This window comes from Hemitrygon akajei, chromosome 32 (assembly GCF_048418815.1).
Source record: "Hemitrygon akajei chromosome 32, sHemAka1.3, whole genome shotgun sequence".
NCBI lineage: Eukaryota > Metazoa > Chordata > Chondrichthyes > Myliobatiformes > Dasyatidae > Hemitrygon > Hemitrygon akajei.
In genome coordinates this window covers 9,846,508-9,874,011 of record NC_133155.1, presented here as the reverse complement: position 1 = coordinate 9,874,011, position 27,504 = coordinate 9,846,508, and the positions used below count along the sequence as shown (strand labels likewise).

The following is a 27,504-nucleotide window of genomic DNA, read 5'->3' as shown; positions in this document are numbered from 1 at the left end:
GTCTCAGTCACTGGCCGACGTGGGACAGCTCCGGCACCCGCGTCCGCACTCGTCGTATACCCTTTCAAGCAAGTCTCACGGGTGGGCCTGTTCGGAATTCCGTGTCATAGGGCTCCCATCCTCGTTGCCGGATTACTATCAGAGTATCTGCTTTGTTTCACCGTATTTTACTATAAGAGAATTTACCCCGTTATCAAACAGAAATAGACACAGACCACGGTTAACCCTTTAATACGTGAACACGGGGAGCCGTTGCCTTACAACTCCACCGGTGTCAGGTTGCAGCTTAAATTTATACAGTAAACTTTGGGCAATAGCCATCAGCTGAACATACTTAGTGATTTTAAGAAGCATCTGTGAGGTATCTAGCAGTTCACAAATGTTCCAGCAAACAAAGAGAGAACTGTACATCTGCAGTGCAGTCAGTTCCCCTATTAGCCAGACAGTTTCAGACAAAGGTTAATAATACCTCATTACCGGCATGACCTATTGTTAGCTCGCACAAGCGAGGCATCGTCTGCATGTTATTCTGTCACTCCCACGGCCCAAATCTTGAGCAATACTTAGCTAGTCAAGCTTGTCAACAAAATTTAATTTTGACACGTACAGTGCAGGAAGAAAAATTCTGTCCCATAAAGTTAATGTCAGCTCCGGCAACAGTCCCCTTGGCCCGTTGCCCTCTGTTTGTTTTTTAATTTAGTGATACAGCGCAGGATAGGCCGTTCTGTCCCTTTGAGCCTCAACGCCCAGCAACCCATGACAACGCCCGATTTAACCTAATCACTGGACAGTTTACAATGACCAATTAACCTACTGACCGGTACATTGTCCTTGGACTGCGGGAGGAAACCAAAGCACCGGGAGGAAACCCACACATCCCACGGGGAGGACTTGCAGGCTCCTTACGCAGGACGCCAGGAATGAACTCCGAACTTTGACGCCTCGAGCTGTAACAGCGTGGCGCTAAACGCCATCTTCCTGTAACTCTTTCTCACTGACATGGCCGCCAGCTGACCACTGATTCTCCTATCAGGGTAATTCATTTCTGTCTTTTAGCTATCAGCAGGTTTATGGGATGTGAAGGAGCGATGGGAGGTCACAGGGAGAACAGACACACTCCAAGTGTCGCACCCAGACCTGGGTTGCAGGAGCTACGTGCCAGTGTCTCGAATTGCTAAGAGTGCCAGTTCAGTGGTAACGTTCTCACCTTCCAAGTCAGGCGGCCGCTGGCTGAGGTTGCACCGTGGAGATGGAATATTGGTTCACACTCCAGTGTGACAGTGTATCATTAGAGTGCTGTCTCCGATGTGCCACTATCTGTGGTCTCTCAGATAAAAAGAACAAGGAAGTTTCGATGCCCGCGAGCTCACAGAGCAGCACAAAAGCATGACATTAAAATGTGGGACCGTGATGCTATTTTCAATGCACTTCCAACCCGACGGCTGAATTCAATTGGCCAAAAGAGCTGAAGGCAGCTGTGAGGGTTTTCCTTCAGACGCGAACTCCCCGTCTTACAGCTCTTGGATTTTGCAGATCCTGGGTTCAGAATCAGCTTTAATATCACCAGCATACGTTGTGAAATTTGTTGTCTTTGCGGCAGCAGTACAATGCCATACATGATAACAGAGAAAAACATGAGTTACTGCGAGTAGATATAAATTAAGCAGTTAAATAAGTGGTGCAAAAATAGAAATAAAAGTAGTGAGGTAGCATCCATGGGTTCGATGTCCATTCAGAAATCAGATATCAGAGAGGAAGAAGCTGTTCCTGAATTGTTGAGCGTTCCCAACCTTTTTTATGCCATTGACCGATACCATTAAGCAAGGTCCTACCGAAGGGTCTCGGCCCGAAACGTCGACGGTTTACTCTTTTCCGTAGATGCTGCCTGGCCTGCTGAGTTCCTCCAGCATTTTGTGTGTGTGTTGCCTTGGATTTCCAGCTGATGCACCATCAATAACTCTCCGAGACGTGAGGCGAGATATAGGCTTTTATTGGCTGGAAGAAAGAACAAGCAGCAATTGACCACCATACTACATCCTGGAGACTGAGACCGGGGCTCAGGCCCTAATTGCCTTTATACTGGGGTCTGTGGGAGGAGCCACAGGAGCAGTCAACAGAGGGGAGGGGGGGTGTGTCCAGACAGGTATATGTAGTTCACCACACCAGCATCTTCAGATTTTCTCTTGTTTGCCATTAAGCAAGGCTCCGTGGACCCCAGGTTGGGACAGACAGACAGACATACTTTATTGATCCCAAGGGAAATTGGGTTTCGTTACAGCCACACCACCAAGAATAGTGAAGAAATATAGTAAAATAAAACCTTAAATAATAATAAGTTAATCATGCCAAGTGGAAAAAAGAAGTCCAGGACCAGCCTATTGGCTCAGGGTGTCTGACACTCCTAGGGAGGAGTTGTAAAGTTTGATGGCCACAGGTAGGAATGGAATTTCTGTTGAAGATGGAAAGAATTCACATGGAGTCCTGTGATTATCTTAAGAACAATTTTTATTTTCTTTATTACAAGGAGAGTTGCTTGTCCGGGAACAAATGCTCCCCAGTCCAATTTTTCATTGTTTTTGTCAGCTTTTCCCCCCACCATTTCTACCCTGCATGTACTAAGCACGCACAGAGTGAGGTAAGTCTGTTATAGCATCACAGTCTGTGTGCCTGTAGGTCACAAGAACTGTGAGTCAATCCATTTTTACTTCATAAGGCCGTAAGATGTAGGAGCTGAATTGGGGCATTTGGACCATCGAGTCTGCTCCACTGTTTTAACATGGCTGATCTATTCCCCCCCAGCCCCAATCTCCCACCTTCTCCCCACAACCCTACATGCGACTAATCAAGAACTATCAACCTCTTTCCTTAAATATACCTGATAACGTGGCCTCTATATCCACCTGTGGCAAGAAATTCCACAGACCCACTGCTCCCGAGCCAAAGAAATTCCACCGTCTTCACTCCAAATGGACATCCCTCCACTCCGAGGCCGTGCCATCTGATCCCAACACCCCCACCACAGGAAAGCTTCCTTCATGAATGTATGGAGTTAGTGTTAGGCTGGTGTCACTTCAATCTACAGTTTGTGACTACCTCGAGGCTATGACAGATATTCACTGCCTGGTAGAGACCCTGTAGAGTCGTCATTTATCTCTCTGCTACGTGATTATCTCCCCTGATCGCTACTGTGTTATGGAGCCAAGAAGTCACTTTTCCTTACTACGAATCTCTTATGTCAGATATATAATCAGGGTTGCTTGCAGTAGGGAGCATAACATGCATCAGTTGCGAGCACATGCAGATTGCATTTGCGTGGAGTGTGTGCAGCTTCCGTGAGGAAAAGTGTAGCAAACAAGAGCTGGGTATACGGAGAGGTGGTGGGAAGATCCGAACCCACACAACACTGGTCATACTATCTTCAACTTCATCACCAGGTCCTATAGTTTGCAAGGAAACGAAATGTACATAATATTCCCCTTGCACTGAGGGCAATGCAGGCACACGAGAACCAGGGTTAATTTGTCCCAAGTCCATCCTAGTACAAGGAGGGATTATGGGCTGTGCGAAATACAGCCCAATCTTAAAGCGGCTGCAAGGAGCGAGAAGAAGGGGGAGTTTTTGACATAAATCTTTGGAAATGGCCAGGTAATTTGATGCTAGCCGGTGCTGTAGTGAGGACAGATGGGAACAGTAGGGGGAAGGGGTCCAGCGGAAGGGGTGTGTAGGCGATGGGCAAATCAAATAGACAAAGAAGGGGAAAGAAAGAGGGTGATGGTGGTTTGGGGCAGGTGGAGGAGGTAGATCAGGGTGAGAGAGAGAGAGAAAAGTGGATCAGGTGGGGGGAACACTGATAGACTACCGAGTGCTCCACTGGGTAGTGGAGGAGTCCAAGGACAAACAGGTTGTTGTGGGAATGAGGAACGGAACTAAACTGGCATGCATCTGGGAACTTTGAAATGCAATGGCCTAGTCGCCTGGCCTTCAGATATTTTCTGCCATTTTTGAATACTTAAAATCTCGTTGGATAATACCATTCAAAATTGCTCCCAACGAATGATTAGCAACGTACTGTTTGAGCAGCTAAATATCTTTGAACAGAATTTTGACGTTAAGCTGCATTCGTGTTGTTCCCGCACAATGCTGAATCACCTTTGTGCTGCGTTAATTACTGTGTACGAGATGTTGACGAGATGGATGTCGAGAAAGACAGGCACATTGGGCTCACTGGAGCATACCAATGCATGGCAGTCATTGTTGCTGAATGAGGTTGTGAGAACTACTGAATGCAATTCAGAGACAGTGACGATCGCTTGTTTAGCCCTCTGGCTACTCTGAATTCCGCCTCCTGCACTGGTTGCCAGGCTACGTGGGAGATATTCAGTGTTCAGGGAAGAAGCTGAGTTCCTGTGATGGGGATCTGAGTCATGAAGGAAGAATGAAACACACCGACTCTATTTTACTTAGCGATACAACGTGGAGTTGGCCCTTCGAGCCACAATGCTCCGGCAATTCCACAACCCCGATTAACCCTAACCTAATCACAGGATACCTTTTGGACTGTGGGAGGAAAGCCATGGGGAGGATGTACAGAGGCTGCTTACTGAATGGCACCGGAATTGAACTTTGAACTCTGAACTCCAGAACCACCACGCTACCATGGCGCCCACTGTGACCTGGAAAGATGACTCAGAATCACTGTGGATATCTAACAACCTTGTTATAGCCGTGGTTGGTAGTGGGGATAAGCACCCACTACCTATTAAAGGCTTCCAATGGCATGTGCCTCAAATAGCTTCTGACAGCCAAGTCCAGCTCCCAGCCTTCACGTGTGGCTTAGCTACAAAGCCCCGTGGAACCGTTTCTACTGGCAGGAGAAGGGGTAAAAACTGGCTACTGGCACCTTAAAACTAGGCATTTTTGGCAGATGGGGCTCATCAGGTATCTTGGAGAAGGAAAACTCTGATTTCAAACCTCTGCTGCCTTGTGGCTGCACCGACTCACGGGGAAGGCTGAGGGTAGCAGACACCAACAGAATCAACAAACTCATTCGTAAGGCCAGTGATGTTGTGGGGGTGGAACTGGGCTCTCTGACGGTGGTGTCTGAAAAGAGGATGCTGTCCAAGTTGCATGCCATCCTGGACAATGTCTCCCATCCACTCCATAATGTACTGGTTAGACACAGGAGTACATTCAGCCAGAGACTCATTCCACCGAGATGCAACACTGAGCGTCATAGGAAGTCATTCCTACCTGTGGCCCTCAAACTTTACAACTCCTCCCTCGGAGTGTCAGACACCCTGAGCCAGTAGGCTGATCCTCGACTTATTTCCACTTGGAATAACTTACTTATTATTTAATTATTTATGGTTTTATATTGCTATATTTCTGCACTATCCTTGGTTGGTGTGGCTGTAGCGAAACCCAATTTCCCTCGGGATCAATAAAGTATGTCTGTCTGTCTGTGAGTAAACCTTGAGGGAAAAATCTGGAGCTGGAATACCCAAGGCAGGGCTATGTTGAGTTCAATGCTGACTAGCCACTCCAGCACTGGTCCCAAACTGTATCAGTCTCTGCTGTTCCTTTGGATTTATCAGCTGTGTGGAGAGGGGAAGCTTGCTACATGGGCAACAGCTTGATCTCCATATCATACTGCCATGGCTTGTGTGTTTAGACAACTACAACGCAATATCCATTGTCAACCCTGACCAACAGTGGCCTCAGAGAGAACAAAATATAAAATAAAAGGATAAAGATAAAAGATAAGTTTGGGACCAATAACTCAAAGGATTTTTCTTCATATCTCATGGAATAGACTCCCAGAAATGGTGGTGCAGAAATCCTGGAATCAATTAAGAAGCAATTGGTTGTCATGGTATTACAATCTCTCTGCATAGAAAATTAATGACCCTCTCCATCCTGTGATCTTTAGAAGCTTTTCTTTAAAGGGAGAGAAATTAATTTAAGATTTGAAATGTACCTTGTAGCTAATGAATAATTTATTTTAGAAATGAAAAAGTTATTATGACCTTTAAGAGTTATAGCAAAGCCAGTGAAGTGTTTTTGAAGCGTAGGAATGTCGAGTCGTTTTCAAGAGCTTATCTCATCCACTGGACAATCTGTAGCAAGGATGTGTTTAACTCCTCGTAAATGGGCATAAATAAAAGAGGACCAATTTTTTTTAAACCAAATGTGCTGCAAGAAGCTCAGAGCTTTTTTTTAAATAAACTTTTTTAAAAAAAAAATACTGTGAACTGAAGGGAATGAATCTTTTTTTCCTGCTCTGAACTCCACATAGTCTGAAATTTGGAGAGAAATAGCAACTTTTTGTTCCACCAAGAGAGGCTGCAGATGCTGGAATCTGAAGCAAGCATCATTCTGATGGAAGAACTCAACAGGCCAAAGCAGCATCGGCTGGAGGGAAAAGAACTGCCCACGTTTTTTTTGACTCAAAATCAGGACTGAAATATCAGCAACTCCTTTAGATGCTTTTCCGTGCCACAGTGGCGTAGTGGTTAGTGTGACGCTATTGTAGCTTGGGGTGCACCGTAGTTTAGAGCTGAATTCAGGTGCCATCTGTAGGGAGTTTGTACGTTCTCCCTGTAAACAGTGTGGGTTTCCTCCGGGGGCTCCGGTTTCCTCCCGCAGTTCGAAGACGTACCAATTCAAAGCAAAGTATGTATGCAGTATACAACCCCAAAATTAGTTATCCTCACAGAGTCACAAAGCAAAGAAGGACGATGGAACCAACCCATTCAAAGAAAAGCATCCAATATCAAACCCTCCTCCCATGGGCAAAAAAATTGCGTAAGTGGCAATGAAAAAAGCAAGTGAAAATATAGAATATAAAACAATTTACAGATACCCCCCGCTATCCGAAAGTAGAGTGTTCCTGTGAAACCGTTTGTAAGCCGAAATGTCGTAAAGCGAAGAAGCAATTACCGTTAATTTATATGGGAAAAATTTTTGAGCGCTCCCAGACCCAAAAAATAATCTAGCAAATAGCACATAAAACCTAAAATAACACTGATATATAGTAAAAGCAGGAATGATATGATAAATACACAGCCTATATAAAGTAGGAATAATGTATGTACAGTGTAGTTTCACTTACCGGAATCGGGAAGACAGAGAGCACACTGATGATGGTGTGTTAGGCTGAGTCGTCGGAGGTTGGGGTGGTGGGAGGTACGGGAGACTGGGGTGTAGGAGAGAGAGGAAGAGGGTCATCTATTAACATCTCATCATTGTCTGAATCCATCAGGGCAGGCAGGTCATTAACATCTACTACACCACCTTCTATGTCTGCCTGCCTCGATGTTGAAGGTCAAGTTTCGTCGTCTGCTGTGGCTGATGTGGAAGGCTTGAAATGCGACCGTATGCTTGACTGCTTTGCCTCGCGCACTTTCCTATCATACAGTCTTTGTAAGCACTCAAACCATCCTGCAAACCTGCCCTAAACCCATGTGCCCTTTCAAAATAAAAGTCATACTTTTCTGCAATCATTGCAGCGCTGTCAACCGTAGCGAAAAACTCACACAATTGCTTCACGTTCAGTTCCTGGACGACTTCACTTTCGGGCCGTTCGCTACTGCGTTCGGTTTCGATTCATATCCTTTCCTCTTGCAATTGCATCAGCTCTTCATCTGTCAGTTCTTGGTCATGGGATGCCAAAACCTCTTCAAATCATCATCAACTTCCACAAACCCGGCCTCCTTAGTCAAAGTCACTATTGCCGTATTTATTGTTGTTGGTTTGAAGCCTTTAAAATCTTTCACTGCTTCGGGACATAGTTTCCTCCAAATGCCATTTCTCATCAAGACTGTTAGCCTATCAAGAGCATCTCCAATGTTGACAATTGCCAATTTTATATTGTAGTCTTTCCAGATCTCTCGCAAAGATACTTCAGAGTTGCCCCCTCTGTCAATGGCACTTACAATAAAACACATCACATTTTGCGTATAGTAAGCCTTGATTGTGGCTGTTAGGCCTTGGTCACATGGCTGCAGCAACGATGTCGTAATCGGCGGTAAGAACACAACACGAATGTTACTGCCACACTTGGTAATGCCAGGTAGATGAGCAGCACAATTATCAACAATCACAAGACACCTATTATCGAGGGTATTTTCTCTACAGTATTTTTCAATGAAAGGACTAATGTATCCACTTGTACCCAGAAAAAATCACTTGGGTATTCCAACCACTCGGATGTGAACGGAACACAACAGGAAGTGTTTCCTTATCAACACCTTTAAGTGCCCTCGGATTTTCTGAATGGTACACTAGTAGAGGCCTAAGGACAACATCACCAGTGGCGTTAATAATAGGCATTAGGGTAAACCTGTCCTTCGATGCCTTGTGTCCCTTAGTCTGCTTTTCTTCTATCGAAATAAATGTCTTGCTCGGCAATTTTTTTCCAATAAATTGTAGTTTCATCACAGTTAAACACTTGCTCATATGAATAACTACCTTCTGTAATTATTTTCTTCAGTTCTTCAGGGAACTTTTCGGCAACTTCAGTATCAGCGGAAGCACTCTCTCCAGTAACCTTTAAACTATGAAGCTCCCTTCGCCTCAGAAACCGATCAAACCACCCATGACTACCTTTAAATTCCACTTTCGCAACACTTACACCATCGTCCAGTGCTTTCAGTTTCAGCTTATTAAAAAGACTGACTGATTTCTCTTTAAGTATAAGATAACTTAATGGAACACCACGCTTTGTACACCCATCAGTCCACTCAAGCAATAGACTTTCCATTTTATCCATTATTGGACGCCGACTAAGAGAGAGCACTTTGCTACAAGCAGAACCAACAGTAACATCGGCAACTTTCAAGATTCTTTCTCTCTGCGTGTAAATAGTGCGAATGGCGGACTCAGGCAAGTTCAACGTGCAGACAATGTCCTTACTTCGTTCACCACGATCGAAATGCTTAACTACGTCCAGTTTTACACTAAGCGTAACACCCTTATGAGCTCTCTTAGGCTTTTCCAATACCTTGGGACACATCTTGCTAATGGATGCAAGGAATAAATCAAGATAAAGCACAGATGCTCACAGACACGTGTTTAAGCTATGGCGGTTTGATGCTGAGTGTAGTTCCCGGGGAAGGAGCTTGGGGGCGCTGCAAAACAAACGCTGAACGCTATTTTCGCTTTTCGCCTTTTGTAGTAGGTTAATTAGTCATTGTAAAATGTCCTGTGATCAGGCTAGTGTTAAATAGCTGGGTTACGAGGCGGCATGACTCGTTGGGCCGGAAAGTTCCGTTCCAACTTGTGTCTCCAAAAAAATGAATAAACTAAAGCAGTTTGACCATTAGACTTCTTCAGCAGATCATTTGTTTCGGTTGGTCCCACTAAACTCGAATGGTTGTAGACAAGAGATTGCAGAGGCTGGAATCTAAAATGACAAATCAATCAGCTAAAGCACACCGTCAAGCAACGTCAAGGAATTGTTGGCGATTCAGGTCAGAACCCTGCACTAGGACCACACTTGGATTCTTTCCTGAAGCGTTTGTTACTCTGGTTGCTGGATTGAAAGCCAGTATCAGCTTTTTTAAAAATGTTCCTTTTTAAAACGATGCCTAGGATGCACCTATTTGTGTGATGAGAAAGGATGCTTTTCTTTTGGGAGACACTTTGTCTCTTTTTAAGTAGACACCTTTTAAATAGTTAGTAGGAACCATTTTCATGAGCTAGCTGCCAAGAAGATTGACATCAGTCAAAGGGGGTTTGGTGAATCACCTTATCATAGGTGTGTCTGTTTGTTTTACCAAATAAGGAGAAATGGGGGAAGGGAAATTTGCAAGTAGCTCTGGATAGAATTGTTCTCCACTACACATGGGAATAGGCTGTCTGAGGGATTGCTGGCATGAGTGATTTACACAAAATCGCCTAGAGTTAAAGAGAACTATATATGTGAGTATTATCTAAATTTAAAGATTGTTAGCAAAGAAACTGGAAAGAAAGCTGATTGCACAGACAGGAATGAGCTCCCTTGTGATTTGTGTTGAAAATTAGAGAGAAGTACTTCTGATTGAAGTTTCAGTTAAAGTCAAAAGAGCGGCTTGTCATATGATGAGTGTTTGATGGCTCTGGGCCTGCGTTTACTAGAATTCAGAAGAATGAGGGGTGAACCCATTGAATGTTGAAAGGCAAACACGAGGAAATCTGCAGATGCTGGAAATTCAAACAGCAACACACCCAAAATGCTGGTGGAACACAGCAGGACAGGCAGCATCTATAGGGAGAAGTACAGTCGACCTAGGATCTCGGCCCAAAACGTTGACTGTACTTCCTGTAGATGCTGCCTGGCCTGCTGCATTCCGCCAGCATTTTGTGAACGTTGAAAGGTCTTGATCGGGTGGATGTGGAGAGGATGTTTCCTGTGCTGGGAGAGTCTCGCACCAGAGGACACAGCCTCAGATTAGAGGGGCGTCCTTTTACAATGGAGATGAGGAGAAACTTCTTCAGCCAGAGAGTGGTGAATCTGTGGAATTCATTGCCACAGGCGGCTGTGGAGGTTAGGATTTTACGTATTTTTAAGGCAGAGGTTGTTAGATTCTTACCTGGTCAGGGCATGAAAAGGTACGGGGAGAAGGCAGGAGATTGGGGCTGAGAGGAAAATGGATCAGCCATGAAGAAATTGTGGAGCAGTCTCAATGGTCCTATGGTCTATATGCTGTTGAAAGTGCAGAAGACATTTTACTACAGGGTGCTATGTCATACTTTATATGATACGGTGTTCAGTTTCATTTATAATATCTTATTATTTATAGTGCTGTAATTAATTTTATTTCTAGTATGTTTCTGTTTTAGTGCTTTAGTGCCTCGCTCTGTGAGGCTGACCAGCATTACGCAGCTGGATTCGTGCAAAAGACAACTACATTTAAGACTGAAATGGTTGTCATTGTTTCTCATGTTAAATGAGTGGTGTATGTAAAGAGCAACTTGATTGGGGAATGAATTTATATTTAATAGTGGTACTAGGTTATAACCCCCCCCCCCCCAGGGTATCTATTCTAATTGTATATCCCTCGCATGTATAAAAGTTAATTTGTGAACATCTTCTGTTAAACTTAGTAGCTAAATTAGAAACAGAAAATATTGGAAACAACCCAGCAGGTCAGTCAGCATCAATGGAAGGAGAAAGTCAAATGCACCATCAATAACTCTGAGACGTGGGTTAAGGTAGGCTTTTATTGGCTGGAAGAAAGCACAAGCAGCAAGCAACCACCACACAACATCCTGGAGACTGAGGAAGGGTCTGTGTCTCCAATTGCCTTTATACCGGGGTCTGTGGGAGGAGCCACAGGAGCAGTCAGCAGGGGGGGCGTGTCCAGACAGGTATATGTAGTTCATCACACTTTCACAAGAACATTTTTTGTACCTTTTACTGTCTATGTCATTGCTTTATTTTACTGAGAATTGTAGCTGTGGAAGTAATTCTGTCTTGTTGCTATACACGTTGTATTTTCTTCCATTGAATATGTTCATGTTAATCTCAAAATGACTATTTCTCTATTTACTGATGTTGGTGAACAGGAGCGATCCTGACTGTAGTTTGATTCCGGGACATCCTGATACTAAATATTGAATCCTGATAAGGGTCTTGGCCCGAAAAGTTGACTCTTTATTCTTCTCCAAAAATACTGCCTAGCCTGCAGAGTGCCTCCAGCATTTTGTGTGAGTTACTCTGGCTTCCCAGCATCTGCAGAATCTCTTATATTTTTTTGTTGCTAAATAAACAGTGTACGATTTTAACTGAATTTCAAGTTTGGTTTGATAATGATGGCTGTTGAAATACATTGTGAATATATTTTTGGGAGGTGTTCTGCCATTCACTTGTCCATAGAAAGATTGTGAATTCATGATGGTTTCATAGCCGTTAATAAACTGACTACAGTGGTAATTGTATAAATTTTCCTTTGAAAGGAATTTACTGTTGAGGGATTTTGAGAAAATAAAGAACATGCATTCTACTAAAAATAGTTTTGTAAACCTAAAGAGATTCTAACTGCAACACACACAAAATGCTGGTGGAACGCAGCAGGCCAGGCAGCATCTATAAGGAGAAGCACTGTCGACGTTTCGGGCCAAAACCCTGTCCTGACGAAGGGTCTCGGCCTGAAACGTCGACAGTGCTTCTCCTTATAGATGCTGCCTGGCCTGCTGTGTCCCACCAGCATTTTGTGTGTGTTGCTTGAATTTCCAGCATCTGCAGATTTCCTGGTGTTTGCTTTTGAGATTCTAGCTGAAGCTGCTTAGCTTTTTACAGTAGTGGGGTGAATCTAGCTAGTTTGAGGATTGGAACCACAGACCGTTGATAAGTCGTGGTCATCCCTGCGTGCACGGTGAGCATGCAAGTCCGAGGCTTGCTGTAAAGACAGATGGCGCGCAGCCAAGTGGTTAAGGCTTTGGGCTGGCGATCTGAAGGTCGTTAGTTCGAGCCTCAGCTGAGGCAGCGTGAGTGTCCTTGAGCAAGGCACTTAACCACACACTGCTCCTGTATGTTTATAGCCCAGTAGCGGTGGTTGGTGCAGTATGGACAAGACAAGATGGCCCAAAATCTGTACATCGAATCTGGCAGCGGGCTCCGCTCTTGCTGGACTTATTCACCATTACACGGAGGAATCACTTCTCCATGTCTTCATGCAGGCATAAAGTCATAGAAAACAGAAACAGCTCCTTTGGCCCTTCTAGTTCATTCCAACCTGAGTATCCTGCCTAATTCCATCAACCTGCACCCACACCATATCCCTCCCCATCCAAACTTCATTTAAGTGTTTAAATCAGTGTGCGCTAGCACACTCACACCCACTTTCTGAGGTTCCTTTTAAATATTTCACCTATGACTTCGAGTTCTTGTCCCACCCAACCTGAGGGGAAAAAGCCCTCATGCCCTCGCTCTATCTGTAGCCCTCATAATTTTGTATATCTTTATAAGATCTCCTCCTCCTCCTATATTCCAGGGCATGGTATCCAATAACCGAAGGTTTTCAATAGCATTCTGGACCCGTGAATTAAGAGGCAAAGGGGGATTTTTATTTAACCTCAGCATAACATTTTTATTTCTTTCTATAGCTTTTTTATTTTTGAAAGATTTTTAAAATAAAGATATAATTTGTAAGGGTCTCTACATTGCCAAAGGGGGATAATAACTTGAGGTTTCGGAGTCATACGCTGTGGGAGAAGGTCTTTTAACCCTTGACAGTTTTGACAAAAGAGAAAACCGAGCCCCAGTAATGCCTTCTGTCTAAATCCATCAGGAGTAAGAACTTCCGGGGAGAATCAGAATCAGGTTTATTATCACCGGCATGTTACGTGAAATTTGTTAACTTAGCAGCAGCAGTTCAATGCAATACATAATCTAGCAGAGAGAAAAAAATAAATAAAAATAATAGTAATAAATAAACAAGTAAATCAATTGCATATATTGAATAGATTTTTAAAAAATGTGCAAAAACAGAAATACTGTATATTTTTAAAATAAAAGTGAGGTAGTGTCCGAAGATTCAATGTCCAGTTCGGAATTAGATGGCAGAGGGGAAGAAGCTGTTCCTGAATCACTGAGTGTGTGCCTTCAGGCTTCTGTACCTCCTTCCTGATGGTAACACTGAGAAAAGGGCATGGGTGCTTGAGGTCCTTAATAACGGATGCTGCCTTTATGAGACACAGCTCCCCGAAGATGTCCTGGGTACTTTGTAGGCTAGTACCCAAGATGGAGCTGACTAGATTTATAACTGTCTGCAGCTTCTATCAGTCCTGTGCAGTAACCCCTCCATACCAGACAGTGATGCAGGCTGTCAAAATGCTCTCCATGGTACAACATGTTGACATGTTGACATGCCAAATCTCTTCAAACTCCTAATGAAGTATAGCTGCTGTCTTGCCTTCTTTAGAACTACATTGATATGTTGGGACCAGGTTAGATCCTCAGAGATCTTGATACCTAGGAACTTGAAGCTGCTCGCTCTCTTCACTTCTGATCCCTCTATGAGGATTGATATATGTTCCTTCGTATTACACTTTCTGAAGTCCACAATCATCTCTTTGATCTTACTGACGTTGAGTGCCAGGTTGTTGCTGTGACACCACTCCACTAGTTGGCATATTTCACTCCTGTACGCCCTCTCGTCACCACCTGAAATTCTACCAACAATGGTTGTATCGTCAGCAAACTTGTAAATGGTATTTGAGCCAAGCCTATCCACACAGTTATGTGTATATAGAGATTAGAGCAGTGGGCTAAGCACACATCACTGACGTGTGCCAGTGTTGATCGTCAGTGAGGAGGATATGTTATCACCAATCCGCACAGATTGTGGTCTTCTGGTTAGGAAGTCGAGGATCCAGTTGCAGAGGGAGGTACAGAGGCCCAGGTTCTGCAAGTTCTCAATCAGGATTGTGGGAATGATGGTATTAAATGCTGAGCTATAGTCGATGAACGGCACCCTGACATAGGTGTTTGTTGTCCAGGTGGTCTAAAGCCGTGTGGAGAGCTATTGAGATTGTGTCTACCTATTGTGGTGATAGATAAATTACAATGGGTCCAGGGCCTTGCTGAGGCAGGAGTTCAGTCTAGTCATGACCAACCTCTCAAAGCATTTCATCACTGTCGGTGTGAGTGCTACTGGGTGATAGTCATTAAGGCAGCCCACATTATTCTTCTTGGGTATAACTGTTACTTTTTTGAAGCAAGTGCGAACTTCTTCCCTTAGCAGTGAGAGGTTGAAAATGTTTTTGAATACTCCCGCTAGCTGGTTGGCACAGGTTTTCAGAGCCTTACCAGGTACTCCATTGGGACCTTCCGCCTTGCGAGGGTTCACTCTCTTTAAAGATAGCCTAACATCGGCCTCTGAGACGGAGATCACAGGGTCATCAGGTGCAGCAGGGATCTTCACAGCTGTAGTTGTGTTCTCCCTTTCAAAGCGGGCATTGAGTTCATCTGGTAGTGAAGCATTGCTGCCATTCATGCTACTGGGTTTTGCTTTGTAGGAAGTAATGTCTTGCAGACCCTGCAAGCATCTGCACATTTGTGACCCTGCCACCTGACACCATGGGGCAGAAAGACAGTGAGGTGAGTCTTCCATGCTCAGACTAGGTGAGCGTGGCTGGCTTGGGACCATCAGTGACTTCGAGAATGCAAGCTTTATTTTCTGCTGCTCATTTTGGATGTAGTATCATGGAATGGATACAATGCAGAAGGAAGCTATTTGTCCCATTGTGTCTGTACTGGACAAAAGCCTCAATAGTTCAGCCTCATCCTCCTCTAGAAGAGTATAGCATAGGATCAGGTCATTCAGTCCCAAATTTTGTGCCAAACCAGCTTTAAAAAAACCCAAACAGTAATCTCACCTACCTACACTATGGCCATATCCCTCCATTGTCCTTGCCTCCATGAGGCTATCTAAACATCTCTTAAAAGCCTTGAATATATTTGCCTCTACCACCATACCAGGCATCTACAACTCTCCGAGTATAAAAACCTTACTCCACACATCCCCCTTGAACCCTTCTTGCCCTCAATGCATGCCCTGTGGTATTAGACTTTGTCAAGTGCATGTAGAGAGCTCTACTGCCAGGTAATCACTAATGATGACTTCCCCTCGCGTTTCTGCACTAAAATCTCTGGAACCACAACATTCTGGACTGTTTCTCCTCCCCCCCACCCCCCCCACTTCTTTCTTCCCTCATCCCCAACCATTCCTTGTCTCTCTAAGATGCCCGTTGTTGACATCACTCAAGAACACATCACACTGCCATATCTACACTGATATCATCCAGCCCATCTGACCACCACTTTACTCACCTCCTCAGCTAGCTGTGCTTAGTTGCACCTCTCTATCCATATACAAGAAAATACTGAGCCTGAAGGGTGGAACTGGGAGTTGCCAATCAGCCCTCGTACCTGTTTTGCCCTTCAGAAAGATTAAACCTGATCACCTACCTCAGATATATCTTTCTATCCTATAAAACCCTGACGCCGCTCATTTTTAATGCACTCACTATATTTATTTATTGAGATAGAACACGGAATAGGCCCTTCTGGCCCTTGAACCCCGCCGCCCAGCAATCCCCCGATTTTAATCCTAGCCTAATCATGGGACAGTTTTGCAATCACCATTCCAATACGTCTTTGGACTGTGGGAGGAAACCCGAGCGCCCGGAGGAAACCCACGCGGTCACGGGGAGAACGTACAAAGTCCTTACGGGCAGCTTCGGGAATTGAACCCGGGTCGCTGGTTCTGTAAAGCGTTGTGCTAACCACTACGCTACTGTGCTGCCCTTGAGGTCTCTAAAATTTCATCCCCTCCTGAATAAAGACACTCCCCTCTTTCCAATCGTGAACTAGTTTAGAGGTCCTTTCATTACTTTGAGAGTGTTTTATGGGAATAAGTAAGAAGAAGCCATTCGTTAAATGTCGGAGAGATTATAACAATCTGTTTGCAGCTTGGCCCCCCCGCCCCCCCCCCCCCACCTTTTTAGTGTTGTTTGAGGATGATTGGATCTTTTGCAGCTTTGGGACCTGTTTGATCCGCAGGTAAACTTCTGCCCCCGCGTCCTCCACGTCAAGTCCACTGGTGTCATCACACCTGCCATTACTCTTGCTTCAGTTCACCTGCTGAAACTTGTAGCCATAACTTTTGTTGCTTCCAGCCAACTATTCTGGTGTACCCTTAACGCTCCTCCCACCTTGCAGTTTTTGTGGCCACGACTGCCATGTCTGAACCTGCACCAGTGTCCCTTTCTTCACTGAAAGGAAGAAAGGTCTTTCTTGGTCTTTCTAAGAAAGGTCTTTCTAAGTGGGTCTTAGTTGGCAACGCCTTGGGTTTAACTTTCCCTAATTTTTAAAAATCACTCCGTAGGTTTATTCTGGCTGACCTCTGGACCCGCTTGCTGCTCCCAAATTCCCAGACAATTTCCAAACCTTTGTGAGATTCTGATCACCATGGGGACTGCACAGTGCAGGCTGCAGATTGTGAGCTCTTTGGGGGCTTTGCAAATGCTTGCATGGTGGGCGCTGGGCACTATGCTTCCTGCTGGAACAAATGGGTGGGGGGGAGGGTGATGCTTTGCAGCTGCTTGTGTGTAGGAGGGGTTGGGAGAGCCTTTGGGGCTCATGTTTTTCTGGCATTGACCCTTTGGGGTTTTCTTCATTGAAGAGTAAGAATTTCATGTTGTATACTGTATCCATTATCTGATATTAAATTGAACCTTTGAACAATGGCCCTGGGTTCCACCGCCAGAGTCTTCTCATTGTCAACCTCTTTTTACTCATTTTCCCTTCTTGCACCCTGCTTCCCGCACTAACCCGTTGTTGCCATAGCAATGCAGCTTATTTATTACGGCACAGGCTCAAATTCTGTTTGCTGGAGCTCGTGTGAAGTGTTTCAGAACATTTAGCTTTGTCAAAAGTGCTATATAAATGCAAGTTGTTGCTAGCATTTCATCTGTCTTTTTAAAGACCCTACAATAAGTGTATCAATAAAGTATATATACTTTTTAGGTGGACGTAATACATCCACTGTGAAAATAATAATGGATGGAGCTGAAGATGAAGTCTTCTGCAACTTAGAACTGAAGATTGAAGGTAATGATAATGCACCTGTTGGATGTGCTTCAGCAAAAGAGTTGCATGTTCCTCAATTCAAGGAAGGAATTTCACCCACTACTCATTTGCATTTTCCATTCAAAAAGCCAAGAGTTGTTGAAGAAACATGTTCCTTGTCTTCTGGTAATAAACTATGTTCTAAAATAATGGAGTCACCAGCAGGCTGTCGACTTCACTTTCAGTCAAATAACTTGACAGGAGACTCGGGTGTAGCTGCAGACAAAAGGCACATTCCTTCATTTCAAACGTCAGATGAGGATGAAGACCTTGATGACTTATTGTTGGAGCTGGACGAAAAGGAAGATGATGAAGAGGATCTAATTAACTTCACATCCGAGGAAATAGATGAGATTCTCCGGGAATCAGATGATGACATTGATTATAACTTTGATTCACTTAAATGTGGTGATGTGAATGGAATAGGCACCGATACACTCGATGAGCATACACATAATCTTTCTTCTTTATCTCCCCCAAATACATCACATTTGCCCAAAAGCTCCCTTGTTATTGATGATTTAGAAGCAAGTGATCAAGGTGATGCCTTGATGACAAATGTTGCTGCATTGAAAGTGGATGAAGAGATTAATCAATGTGTTAAGCCTGAAAAGCATAACCAAAATTCTATTTACGAAATTACTGAAATAGAGAAATCAGAGCAGCCGTATCATGTAACAGTCGATAGCGTTGTCGCGGTAACTCCCCTGCAAGGTAGTGCAGATGAACAAACAGATGAGAGAGACCATACAAGCAGCAACGAAGCAGATCCCGAAACTCAGAATGCCGTCTCGTCAGGATCTTCATCAAGCTTGCTTAAGGAAGATGATAACTCAACACTGGAACAAAATATTTCTGAAGAAGAGGCTGCAGATGGAAGAGTAAAAGAAGCCACTGACGTTACTGAATGTGGGGAAGACGAAGTCCTTGAGGTAAAGGTAAACAGGCAATAAGCAATTCTTTTTGTCTTTACATGGTATAAGATGTTATGTGGTGAATTTGTCTTGTACTGCTGGAGTAAATTAAATAATGTATGGAAGTCTCTAACCGAGCCTCTGTAACTATCACTATTAAATATGGTTGATTAGCATGTATTTTCTTAGAAACTGAAGCACAAAATTGAAGGCACCTAGGAAGGAATTCTTCACTGTTGTACTTGTCATTTAAAAAAAAATGAGCCAAGATGTAGTCGGTTCCTTTGGGTCCGTGTAAAATATCCCAAAGTCTCACATGGAAGAAGTGGAAGAGTGTTACTACCAATGAGCTTCAGGCAGTATTAACCCCAAGAGATTATGAAACTCAAATGAAGATTATTAAGAAATAAAGTAGTAAATTAGATTTAAATGAGATATATATAATATATCAAATTAAACATTTAGAAAATACAGAAGATTTAAAAAAAATTAAAAGGCTCACTTTATGCTACAGATGATCAATCAAATCCCAGTCTAATATGGCACAGGATTCAATTCTTGATGTTACCCTTAATTAATTGTAGTTAATTAATGTTTTAATTATTTCTAAGCATTTTAGTAAATTTAGAAAGTCTATTTTTAAAAGCTAATTTGTAATTAGGCACTTAATTTTAATTGTTAAATGTTTCTGTATGTCAAAAACAATCAAGATCGTTATGCTTTTGTTCTGCCCCTTTCCCCTCGTATCTACATCTTTACAAAGGCATCCTCCACTCTATCTCTCAGTCCAGATGAAGGGTCTTGACTCCAAGTGTTGAATGTCCATTTCACTCCACCTGTGCTGCCCAACCCACTGAGTTCCTTCAGCATCTCCAGCTTCCAGCAATTGCAACCTCTTGTGCCCTCACAAGGTTCAAAAGTTCAAAGTTCGAAGTAAATTTATTAACAAAGTACATATATGTCACCATTTACAACCCTGAGATATATTTTCTTGTGGGTGTACTCAATAAACCCACAATAGAACCAATGAAAGACTGCATCAACTTGGGCATTCAACCAGTGTGCAAAAGATGACCAACTGTGCAAATAACAAAAAGATCAAAATGATAATAAATAAATAAGCACTAAATATCCAGAGCATGAGATGAAGAGTCCTTGAAAGTGAGTCCTTAGGTTGTGGGAACATTTCCATGATGAGGTGAGTGAAGTTATCCCATTTGGTTCAAGAACCTGATGGTTGATGGTTCCTGAACACAAAGCTGTTTCTTAGTGGAGAATTAGCTCAAGTTCACGCTTTGATTGTTCTGTTGGGCGTGTGCAGAAGAGGAGATCCCTACGTTGGTACGTTTTAACTATGCATGTGCAGATACCACATGTTTAATTTGTATTTCCCCATTATAACCCAGTATGTGCTTCACCAAAACATTCATGCAGCAGAATCTGGCCTGTTACTTTTTCCCACGAAATCTCCGTCCTGATAAATTCATGCAATTGGTTTTATTTCCTTTCACTAAGTGATACCGAAATTTGTACAGCACTCAAAAGTTTTTTAAAATATATTTTCATCATATGGCATCTAATATCACTTTACCAGCATTGCAACCTGCTCTCCGGTTTCATGTTCCTCAATTCTATATTTCTATCGCTTCTCCTTGATCATGTCCTCCAGGAGGCTCACAACCTGGTCGTAGGGTTTGAAGGCTTGCATGCCTCAATGACCCAGAGAGCTATGCTGGCTGGAGTCAGGGCTTTATGCTTTGGCTCTTGGTAGGGTCACTCATGCCAAATAGGTCAAAGGGTAGAGGCCAGACTAAGAGTGGTCCACCGGTCCTCCAGGTTCAGGGGTTCAGCTCAGGGCTAACAACCCTGACTGGTCAAACAAAATAGTTATAGAAACAGCAATGAAGAATCCTTCTACATCTGAGTGTGACGGGATTCCCGAGTCTCCGCCCGGGACTTGCATGACTGACAGTAGTGAAATCTGAGAGGAAGCTACTGACATGATGAAAGAAGCCCTGAACACCGCCAGAGATGGAGGACCTTCATTGCTGCCCGAAATGCCAGTGGTGTAACAGGCAGTAAGTCATTGTTCTCGTCAAATGGAGGCGGGTGGAATATTGGGAGATTTGTGTTGTAAGCTTGGTGGCCTCAGATTGTATATTATGTTTTGATGTGGAAAAATTGCCGGAATGTCTTCCAGGAACCCCGAAAACACCAGCAGAGTGCGGCAGAGTCTTCACAAGAAATGGAACCGCAGAAATACCGCCCGCGAAAAACAGGCAGAACGTATCCAGCAACAAGGTAAACTCACCTGTGAGTTGGCAAATTGCCTTGAGAAGTTGCTGATGCTATCTTTGTTAAAGGCTGCATTCATCTCAAAAGTAACAGCGTAGGAGCCATGTATCTGTTGTCAATCTGCATTGTATCATAGGTTGTGATGGTGCATGGCCAAGTGGCTAAGGCGTCGGTCTGGTGATCTGAAGGTCGCTAGTTCGAGCCTCAGCTGAGGCAGCGTGTTGTGTCCTTGAGCAAGGCACTTAACCACACATTGCTCTGTGACAACACCGGTGCCAAGCTGTCTCGGACTAGGCCCTTCCCTTGGGCAACATCGGTGGCGTGGAGTGGGGAGGTTTGCAGCATGGGCAACTGCCGGTCTCCCGTACAACCCTGCCCAGGCCTCAGTCAACGACGAAATCGATGGACAGCCGAAAAGAAAAAAACAAGGATGTATTATAGGTAGTTGGTCACGTGGGATGGGTTGCTGGCGATGCAGTTGTTAGGTGCATATTCATGCTTTGTCATTAGGGTTAGTTTAGAGATAAGGGAGTGAGCTAGGAGGTGTTAAACTTTTTTGTTCACCTCTTAAGTTTGTTTAATTATGTAGACTTAATGTGGCAGTTGGGTCCAGGCCCAGCATATCGCTGCGGCAGGGCCCAGGTCATAGTTCAGGGGACAACCCGGTTTTAGGACAGTTTAGGTGCTGGCCCAGCTGCTCTGAAAAGGCAGGGTGCCTGGACCGCAGACAAGAGTCAGGCTGATGCTGCTCTGTACGGCACTCAGGCTGTGAGGTTGCTCCGGGCTTCGTGTCTACGAGATTCATGCTGATTTTCCCCACTGTGTGATGAACTGAGGCAATGGGCCTGTACCGAGCTTCGTGTCTACGAGATTCATGCTGATTTTCCCCACTGTGTGATGAACTGAGGCAATGGGCCTGTACCGAGCTTCGTGTCTACGAGATTCATGCTGATTTGACCCGCTGTGCGATGAACTGAGGCAATGGGCCTGCTCCGGGCTTTGTGTCTACGAGATTCATGCTGGTTTTCCCCACTGTGTGATGAACTGAGGCAATGGGCCTGTACCGAGCTTCGTGTCTACGAGATTCATGCTGATTTTCCCCACTGTGTGATGAACTGAGGCAATGGGCCTGTACCGAGCTTCGTGTCTACGAGATTCATGCTGATTTGACCCGCTGTGTGATGAACTGAGGCAATGGGCCTGCTCCGGGCTTTGTGTCTACGAGATTCATGCTGATTTGACCTGCTGTGTGATGAACTGAGGCAATGGGCCTGCTCCGGGCTTTGTGTCTACGAGATTCATGCTGATTTTCCCCACTGTGTGATGAACTGAGGCAATGGGCCTGCTCCGGGCTTTGTGTCTACAAGATTCATGCTGATTTGACCTGCTGTGTGATGAACTGAGGCAATGGGCCTGTTCTGGGCTTCGTGTCTACGAGATTCATGCTGATTTGACCTGCTGTGTGATGAACTGAGGCAATGGGCCTGTTCCGGGCTTCGTGTCTACGAGATTCATGCTGGTTTGACCCGCTGTGTGATGAACTGAGGCAATGGGCCTGTTCCAGGCTTCGTGTCTACGAGATTCATGCTGATTTGACCCACTGTGTGATGAACTGAGGCAATGGGCCTGCTCCGGGCTTCGTGTCTATGAGATTCATGCTGATTTGACCCGCTGTGCGATGAACTGAGGCAATGGGCCTGTTCCAGGCTTCGTGTCTATGGATTCACTTTTGTTCTGAATGCTGTTGCTTGCGTTTATTGTTCGCACAATTTGTTTTTTTTTCTCTCTCTGCGCATGAGGGTGTTGGTCTATTTTTTAAATTGGGGTTCTTTCAGGTTTCTTGTTGTGTGGCTGCCTGTAAGCACATGAATCTCAAGGTTGTATAATTTATACTTTGATAATAAATGTACTTTGAACTTTAATTACAGTGGCGAAAGCTTAAGTATGTTTAAATATGCTAAAACTGTTTATTTCTTTATATTGCCAGTTTTTGTTTCATTAGTTTTTATCACTTCAAGATTGTTTGTTTTGCTAGTTTCTTAATAAAAGATTGAACGTATTCTTTGACATTGGAACCTTGTTATTTGGATTGCAGAGCACTTCATACAGGGTCAACCCCTCCTTACCGTGCTTAGTCTCTAAGTGACGTTGGTTTGCTCGAGTAGCGGCTACAAACAGATTGTTCACTTACCAGAAGCAGAGGTTAGCATTCGAGGGGTGGTTTTCTTAGTGGAAGACTCTATAATCAGTGGGTGTCCTATAGGGAAAGAGTAAACCAGACCTAGTCACTTCATCAGGACTGGGAAGTCAGAATAAGAAGGTGACAGGGGGAGGAAGATGTCCAAGGTGGTAGGTGATAGGTGAAACTGGGAGAGGGGGAGGGAGTGAAGTAAATTAGTGAAAGTCGATTGGTGAAAGAGATAAAGGGGGAATCTGACAGGAGACGATAGAAGACCAAGGAAGAAAGGGAAGGAGGAAGAGCACCAGAGGGAGGTGATGGGCAGGTAAGGAGATAAGGTGAGAGAGAAAACCGGGAATGGGGAAGGGGACAATAACTGGAAGTTTGAGAGATTGATATTCATGCCATCGGGCTGGAGTCTACCCAGACGGAATACAAGGTGTTGCTCCTCCAACCTGAGAGTGGCCTCATCTCACACTACAGAGATCGGTGATGACCATTGTTGTTTGCCATATACAAATGACTTAGTGGTCAGTAAGTGGAGTGGTGTGCCGCCAGGAAGGCACAAGAGATTTTGCAGATGCTGGAAACCTTCAACGTCACATGTAAAATGTTGGAGGAACTTGGGGGATTTAAATGATAGATGTAAATCAGAAACAGAATCAAGTTTAATATCACCAGCATATGTATTGAAATTTGTTAATTTAGCGGCAGCAGTACAATGCAATACATGATAATGGAAAAACACTGAATTATAGTAAATATGTGTGTGTTTATATAAAATGTAAAATGGTTAAATTAAGTAAATAGTGCAAAAAAAAATAGAAATAAGACGAATGAGGTAGTGTTCATGGGTTTAATGTCCACTCAGAAATTGGATAGCTGAGAAGTTGTTCCTGAATCGTTGAGTGTGTACCTACAGGCTTCTGTACCTCCTCTTGGTGGTAGAAATGAGAAGAGGGCATGCCCTGGGTGGTGGGGGCAAATTAAACAATTAGAAAATGCGGAATATTTAAAAAATAACCCGGCCTACTTTATGCTACAGATTTCCAATCAAATCCCACTCTGTGTCTAATCAAGTCTTGAAATTACTGTTAATCAGTGTTTTAATTATTTCTGTGGAGCGGAATCAACAGTCGACATTTTGGGCTGAGATTAACGTAGGCTGAGGAAAAAAAATAGCTTCTTACCAGAAAGAGAAATCGACACTCATGCCATTAGATTAGAGGCAACCCAGATGGAATAGAAGGTGTTCCTCCTTCACCTTGAGGGTGGTCTACATCTTGGCACAAGAAGAGGCCATACACCGACATGTGAGAATGAAATCAAAATTAAAAAATTTGCCCACTGGGATGGATGCTCGATGAAACGGTCCCCCGATTTACAACAGGTCTCACCAGTGCAGAGGAAGAAATATTGGGAGCACCTGTCACAATAGATGACCCCAACAGATTCACAGGTGAACTTTTGCCTCACCTGGAAGGACTTCTATGAATTTGGTTTAGATTGGAGACTGATACATGTATCTCACCAGTTAAATCAGTCAGCACAGTTCATTTCCCAAAAATAGTCATTATTTTTGGAGTTATGTCCCAGAAATAAACTTTTAAATATTGTTTTGATACCTGTTTTGTTTTCCACATATTAATGTACATCTGGTTATTATCTGTCTTGATCTATCACTTCCAGTATTCCCTTCGGCCTCTAGATGGAAGTATTGATTTATGCCGAACCAAAGCAGCCGTAGTGCCCCCAATAGGTGCTTCTGTAATGGCATTAGGTTACCCAATTTCTTTTGCATTCCTTACACACACATTATCTGCTCTGTTTGCTTGGAGTGCTTCCAATCTAGGATGTCATGCATCTGTGTGAAAATAAAGCGCTCAACTTTAATTGAAAGAAAGAAAAGTCTTTTTTATTTTGGCGTCTTCCAATCGGTCCTTTTTAGCCGGAAATGTCGACTGTTTATTCATTTTTATGGATGCTGCCTGACCTGCTGTAGTCCTCCAGCATTTTGTGTGCGTGTGTGTGTTGCTTTAGACTTCCAGCATTTGCAGACTTTCTCGTGTTTAATGTGATGTATTTTGTCCAGGATTATTGATGAGTTCATGTTTCCTTTTCAGATCAAAACCTGTATTTAGTAAGGAGATGGAACGAGAGAAATACCAATATCTTAGGGATGTTTTGAACCACGTGAAGGGAAGTTATGAACATCAAGGTAACCTGTAGTGCGTGGAACAGAGTGTGGAAAATTTTGAAATAAAAGTCCGTGAATTCCTGAAATGTGTTGAAATTTTGAATCATCCTCGTCTTCGAAACAACAAATGCTACTATATTATAGTGGGTGGGGTGTGGTTGAACAAACTAATCTCTGAATCAAATTAACATAGAAATTGTCCATTCATAAAGTTCTTGGGTTTGTGATTGTTTTTGGCTAACCTGTAATTAAGGTAAGTTTCATTCGTAAAGTCTATGTAAATCGACCTTGTTTGAGGAAGAGGAAATCCTTTTTTGTTTACCTTTCAGTTTTTTATTTATTAATATACAGTGCAGAATAGGCCCTTTGAGGCGCGTTAACCAGCAATCCCCCAATTTAATTCTAGCCTGATCGTGAGACAATTGACAATGACCAATTAACCTACCAACTGGTAAGTCTTTGGACAGTGGGAGGAAACCAGAGCACTTGGAGGAAACCCACGTGTTCACTGGGAGAACGTACAGACTCCATACAGGCAGCGGGCGGGAGTTGAACCCTGGTCGCTGGTACTGTAAAGCGTTGTGCTAACCACCATGTTACAGTGCTGTCCTAAATGTTCCTTAATGTTCTATTTCCTCTTTCTCTTAGGCTTTGAATGTCTCTTTAAAATGTAATTTTCAATGAAAGCAGAGAGGAAAGGTTTTAATTAGATTGCATTCTGATTTCCTATTTTATTTTTTAAATTTTTTAAATTTTTAAATATTTTTTTATTTTCCCTATTTTATATCTCTTTTGCGGCATTCAGCTGGTGACTGTACATCATTATTTTATCGGCACGGTAGCCTAGTCGTTAACGCAATGCTTTACTGTGCCAGTGACCCGGGTTCAATTCCTGGCATTACTTGAAAGGAGTTTGAACGTTCTCCCTGTGACCGTGTGGGTTTCCTCCGGGGGCTCCAGTTTCCTCCCACAGTCCTAAGACGTACCAGTTGGTAGGTTAATTGATCATTGTACATTGTCCCGTGATTAGGCTGGGATTAGATCAGGAGTTGTTGGGCGGTGTTGTTGGAAGGGCTGGAATGGCCTATTCTGAGCTGTACGTCAATTAATAAACAATAAATAATAATAATTTCATCATTATGACTTTGGAGAACTGCAATAGGATCATATCTACTCACTGGCTCTCCACGTGACCTTGGATCACCTAGACAATAAATGTGCTGTTTATTGACTACAGTTCAGTGTTTAACTATAATTCTGATCGAAAAGCTCCAGAAACTGAGCCTCTGTACCTCCCTCTGCAACTGGACTCTCAGCTTGCAAACCTGAAGACTATAATCGGTGTGGATTGGAAATAACATCTCCACGTCGCTGACGATCAACACTGACACACGTCCGGGGTGTGTGCTTAGCCCACTGCTCTACCCTCTGTATACACATGACTGTGTGGCTAGGCATAGCTCAACTGCCATCTATAAATTTGCTGACGATACAACCATCGTTGGCAGAATCTCAGGTGGTAACAAGAGGGCGTACAGGCACGAGATGTATCAGCAAATTGAGTGGTGTCACAGCAGCAACCTTGCACACAACGTCAGTAAGACCAAGAGCTGATTGCGGACTTCAGAAAGGGCAAGACAAGGGAACACGCACCAGTCCTTGTAGAGGGATCAGAAGTGGAAAGTGTGGGCAATTTCAAGTTCCTGGGTGTCAGTATCTCTGAGGACCTCACCTGGACCCAACATATCGATGCAGCTGTGAAGAAGGCATGACAGCCATTAGAAGTTTGAGATTTGGTATGTCAACAAAACCACTCACAAATTTCTACAGATGTACCATGCAGAGCATTCTAACTGGTGCATCACAGCCTGGTGTGGGTGAGGGGGGCAGGAGGGAGGCTGTTGCACAGGATCAAGCTGCAGAGAGCTGTAAAATTAACCATCTCCATCATGGGCACTAGCCTCCAGAGTATCCAGGGCATCTTCAAGGAGTGATGTGTCAAGGCAGCATCCGTCATTAAGGACTCATCACCCAGAGGACATGCCCTGTTCTCATTGCTACCATCAAGGAGGAGATACAGGAGCCTGAAGTTACGCCGTCAGTGATTCAGGAACAGCTTCTTCGCTCCACCATCCAATTTCTGAATGGACATTGAACCCATGAACACTTCCTCACTACTTTATATTTCCTATTTTTTTGCACAACTTATTTAATTCAATGATTTAATATATATTTTCTTTATTCTCTCTATTATTATGTATTGTACTACTGCTGCAAATTTAACAAATTTCTTGGCACACGCCAG

The 27,504-nt window shown here is 43.7% G+C and overlaps 1 protein-coding gene across 4 annotated transcripts in view; it reads left to right on the top strand.

The window, feature by feature from the left end:
• The window catches only part of LOC140719603 (uncharacterized), a 73,448-nt gene that overhangs the window by 25,550 nt on the left and 20,394 nt on the right, over positions 1-27,504 (top strand). For all 4 annotated transcript variants that reach the window (XM_073034312.1, XM_073034311.1, XM_073034313.1 and 1 more), the window contains 3 exons: positions 17,513-18,552; positions 20,729-20,829; positions 25,126-25,220. In XM_073034312.1, coding sequence (XP_072890413.1) covers positions 17,545-18,552; positions 20,729-20,829; positions 25,126-25,220 — 1,204 coding nt within the window. In that variant the 5' untranslated portion in view covers positions 17,513-17,544. The remainder of the gene's footprint in view (positions 1-17,512; positions 18,553-20,728; positions 20,830-25,125; positions 25,221-27,504) is intronic.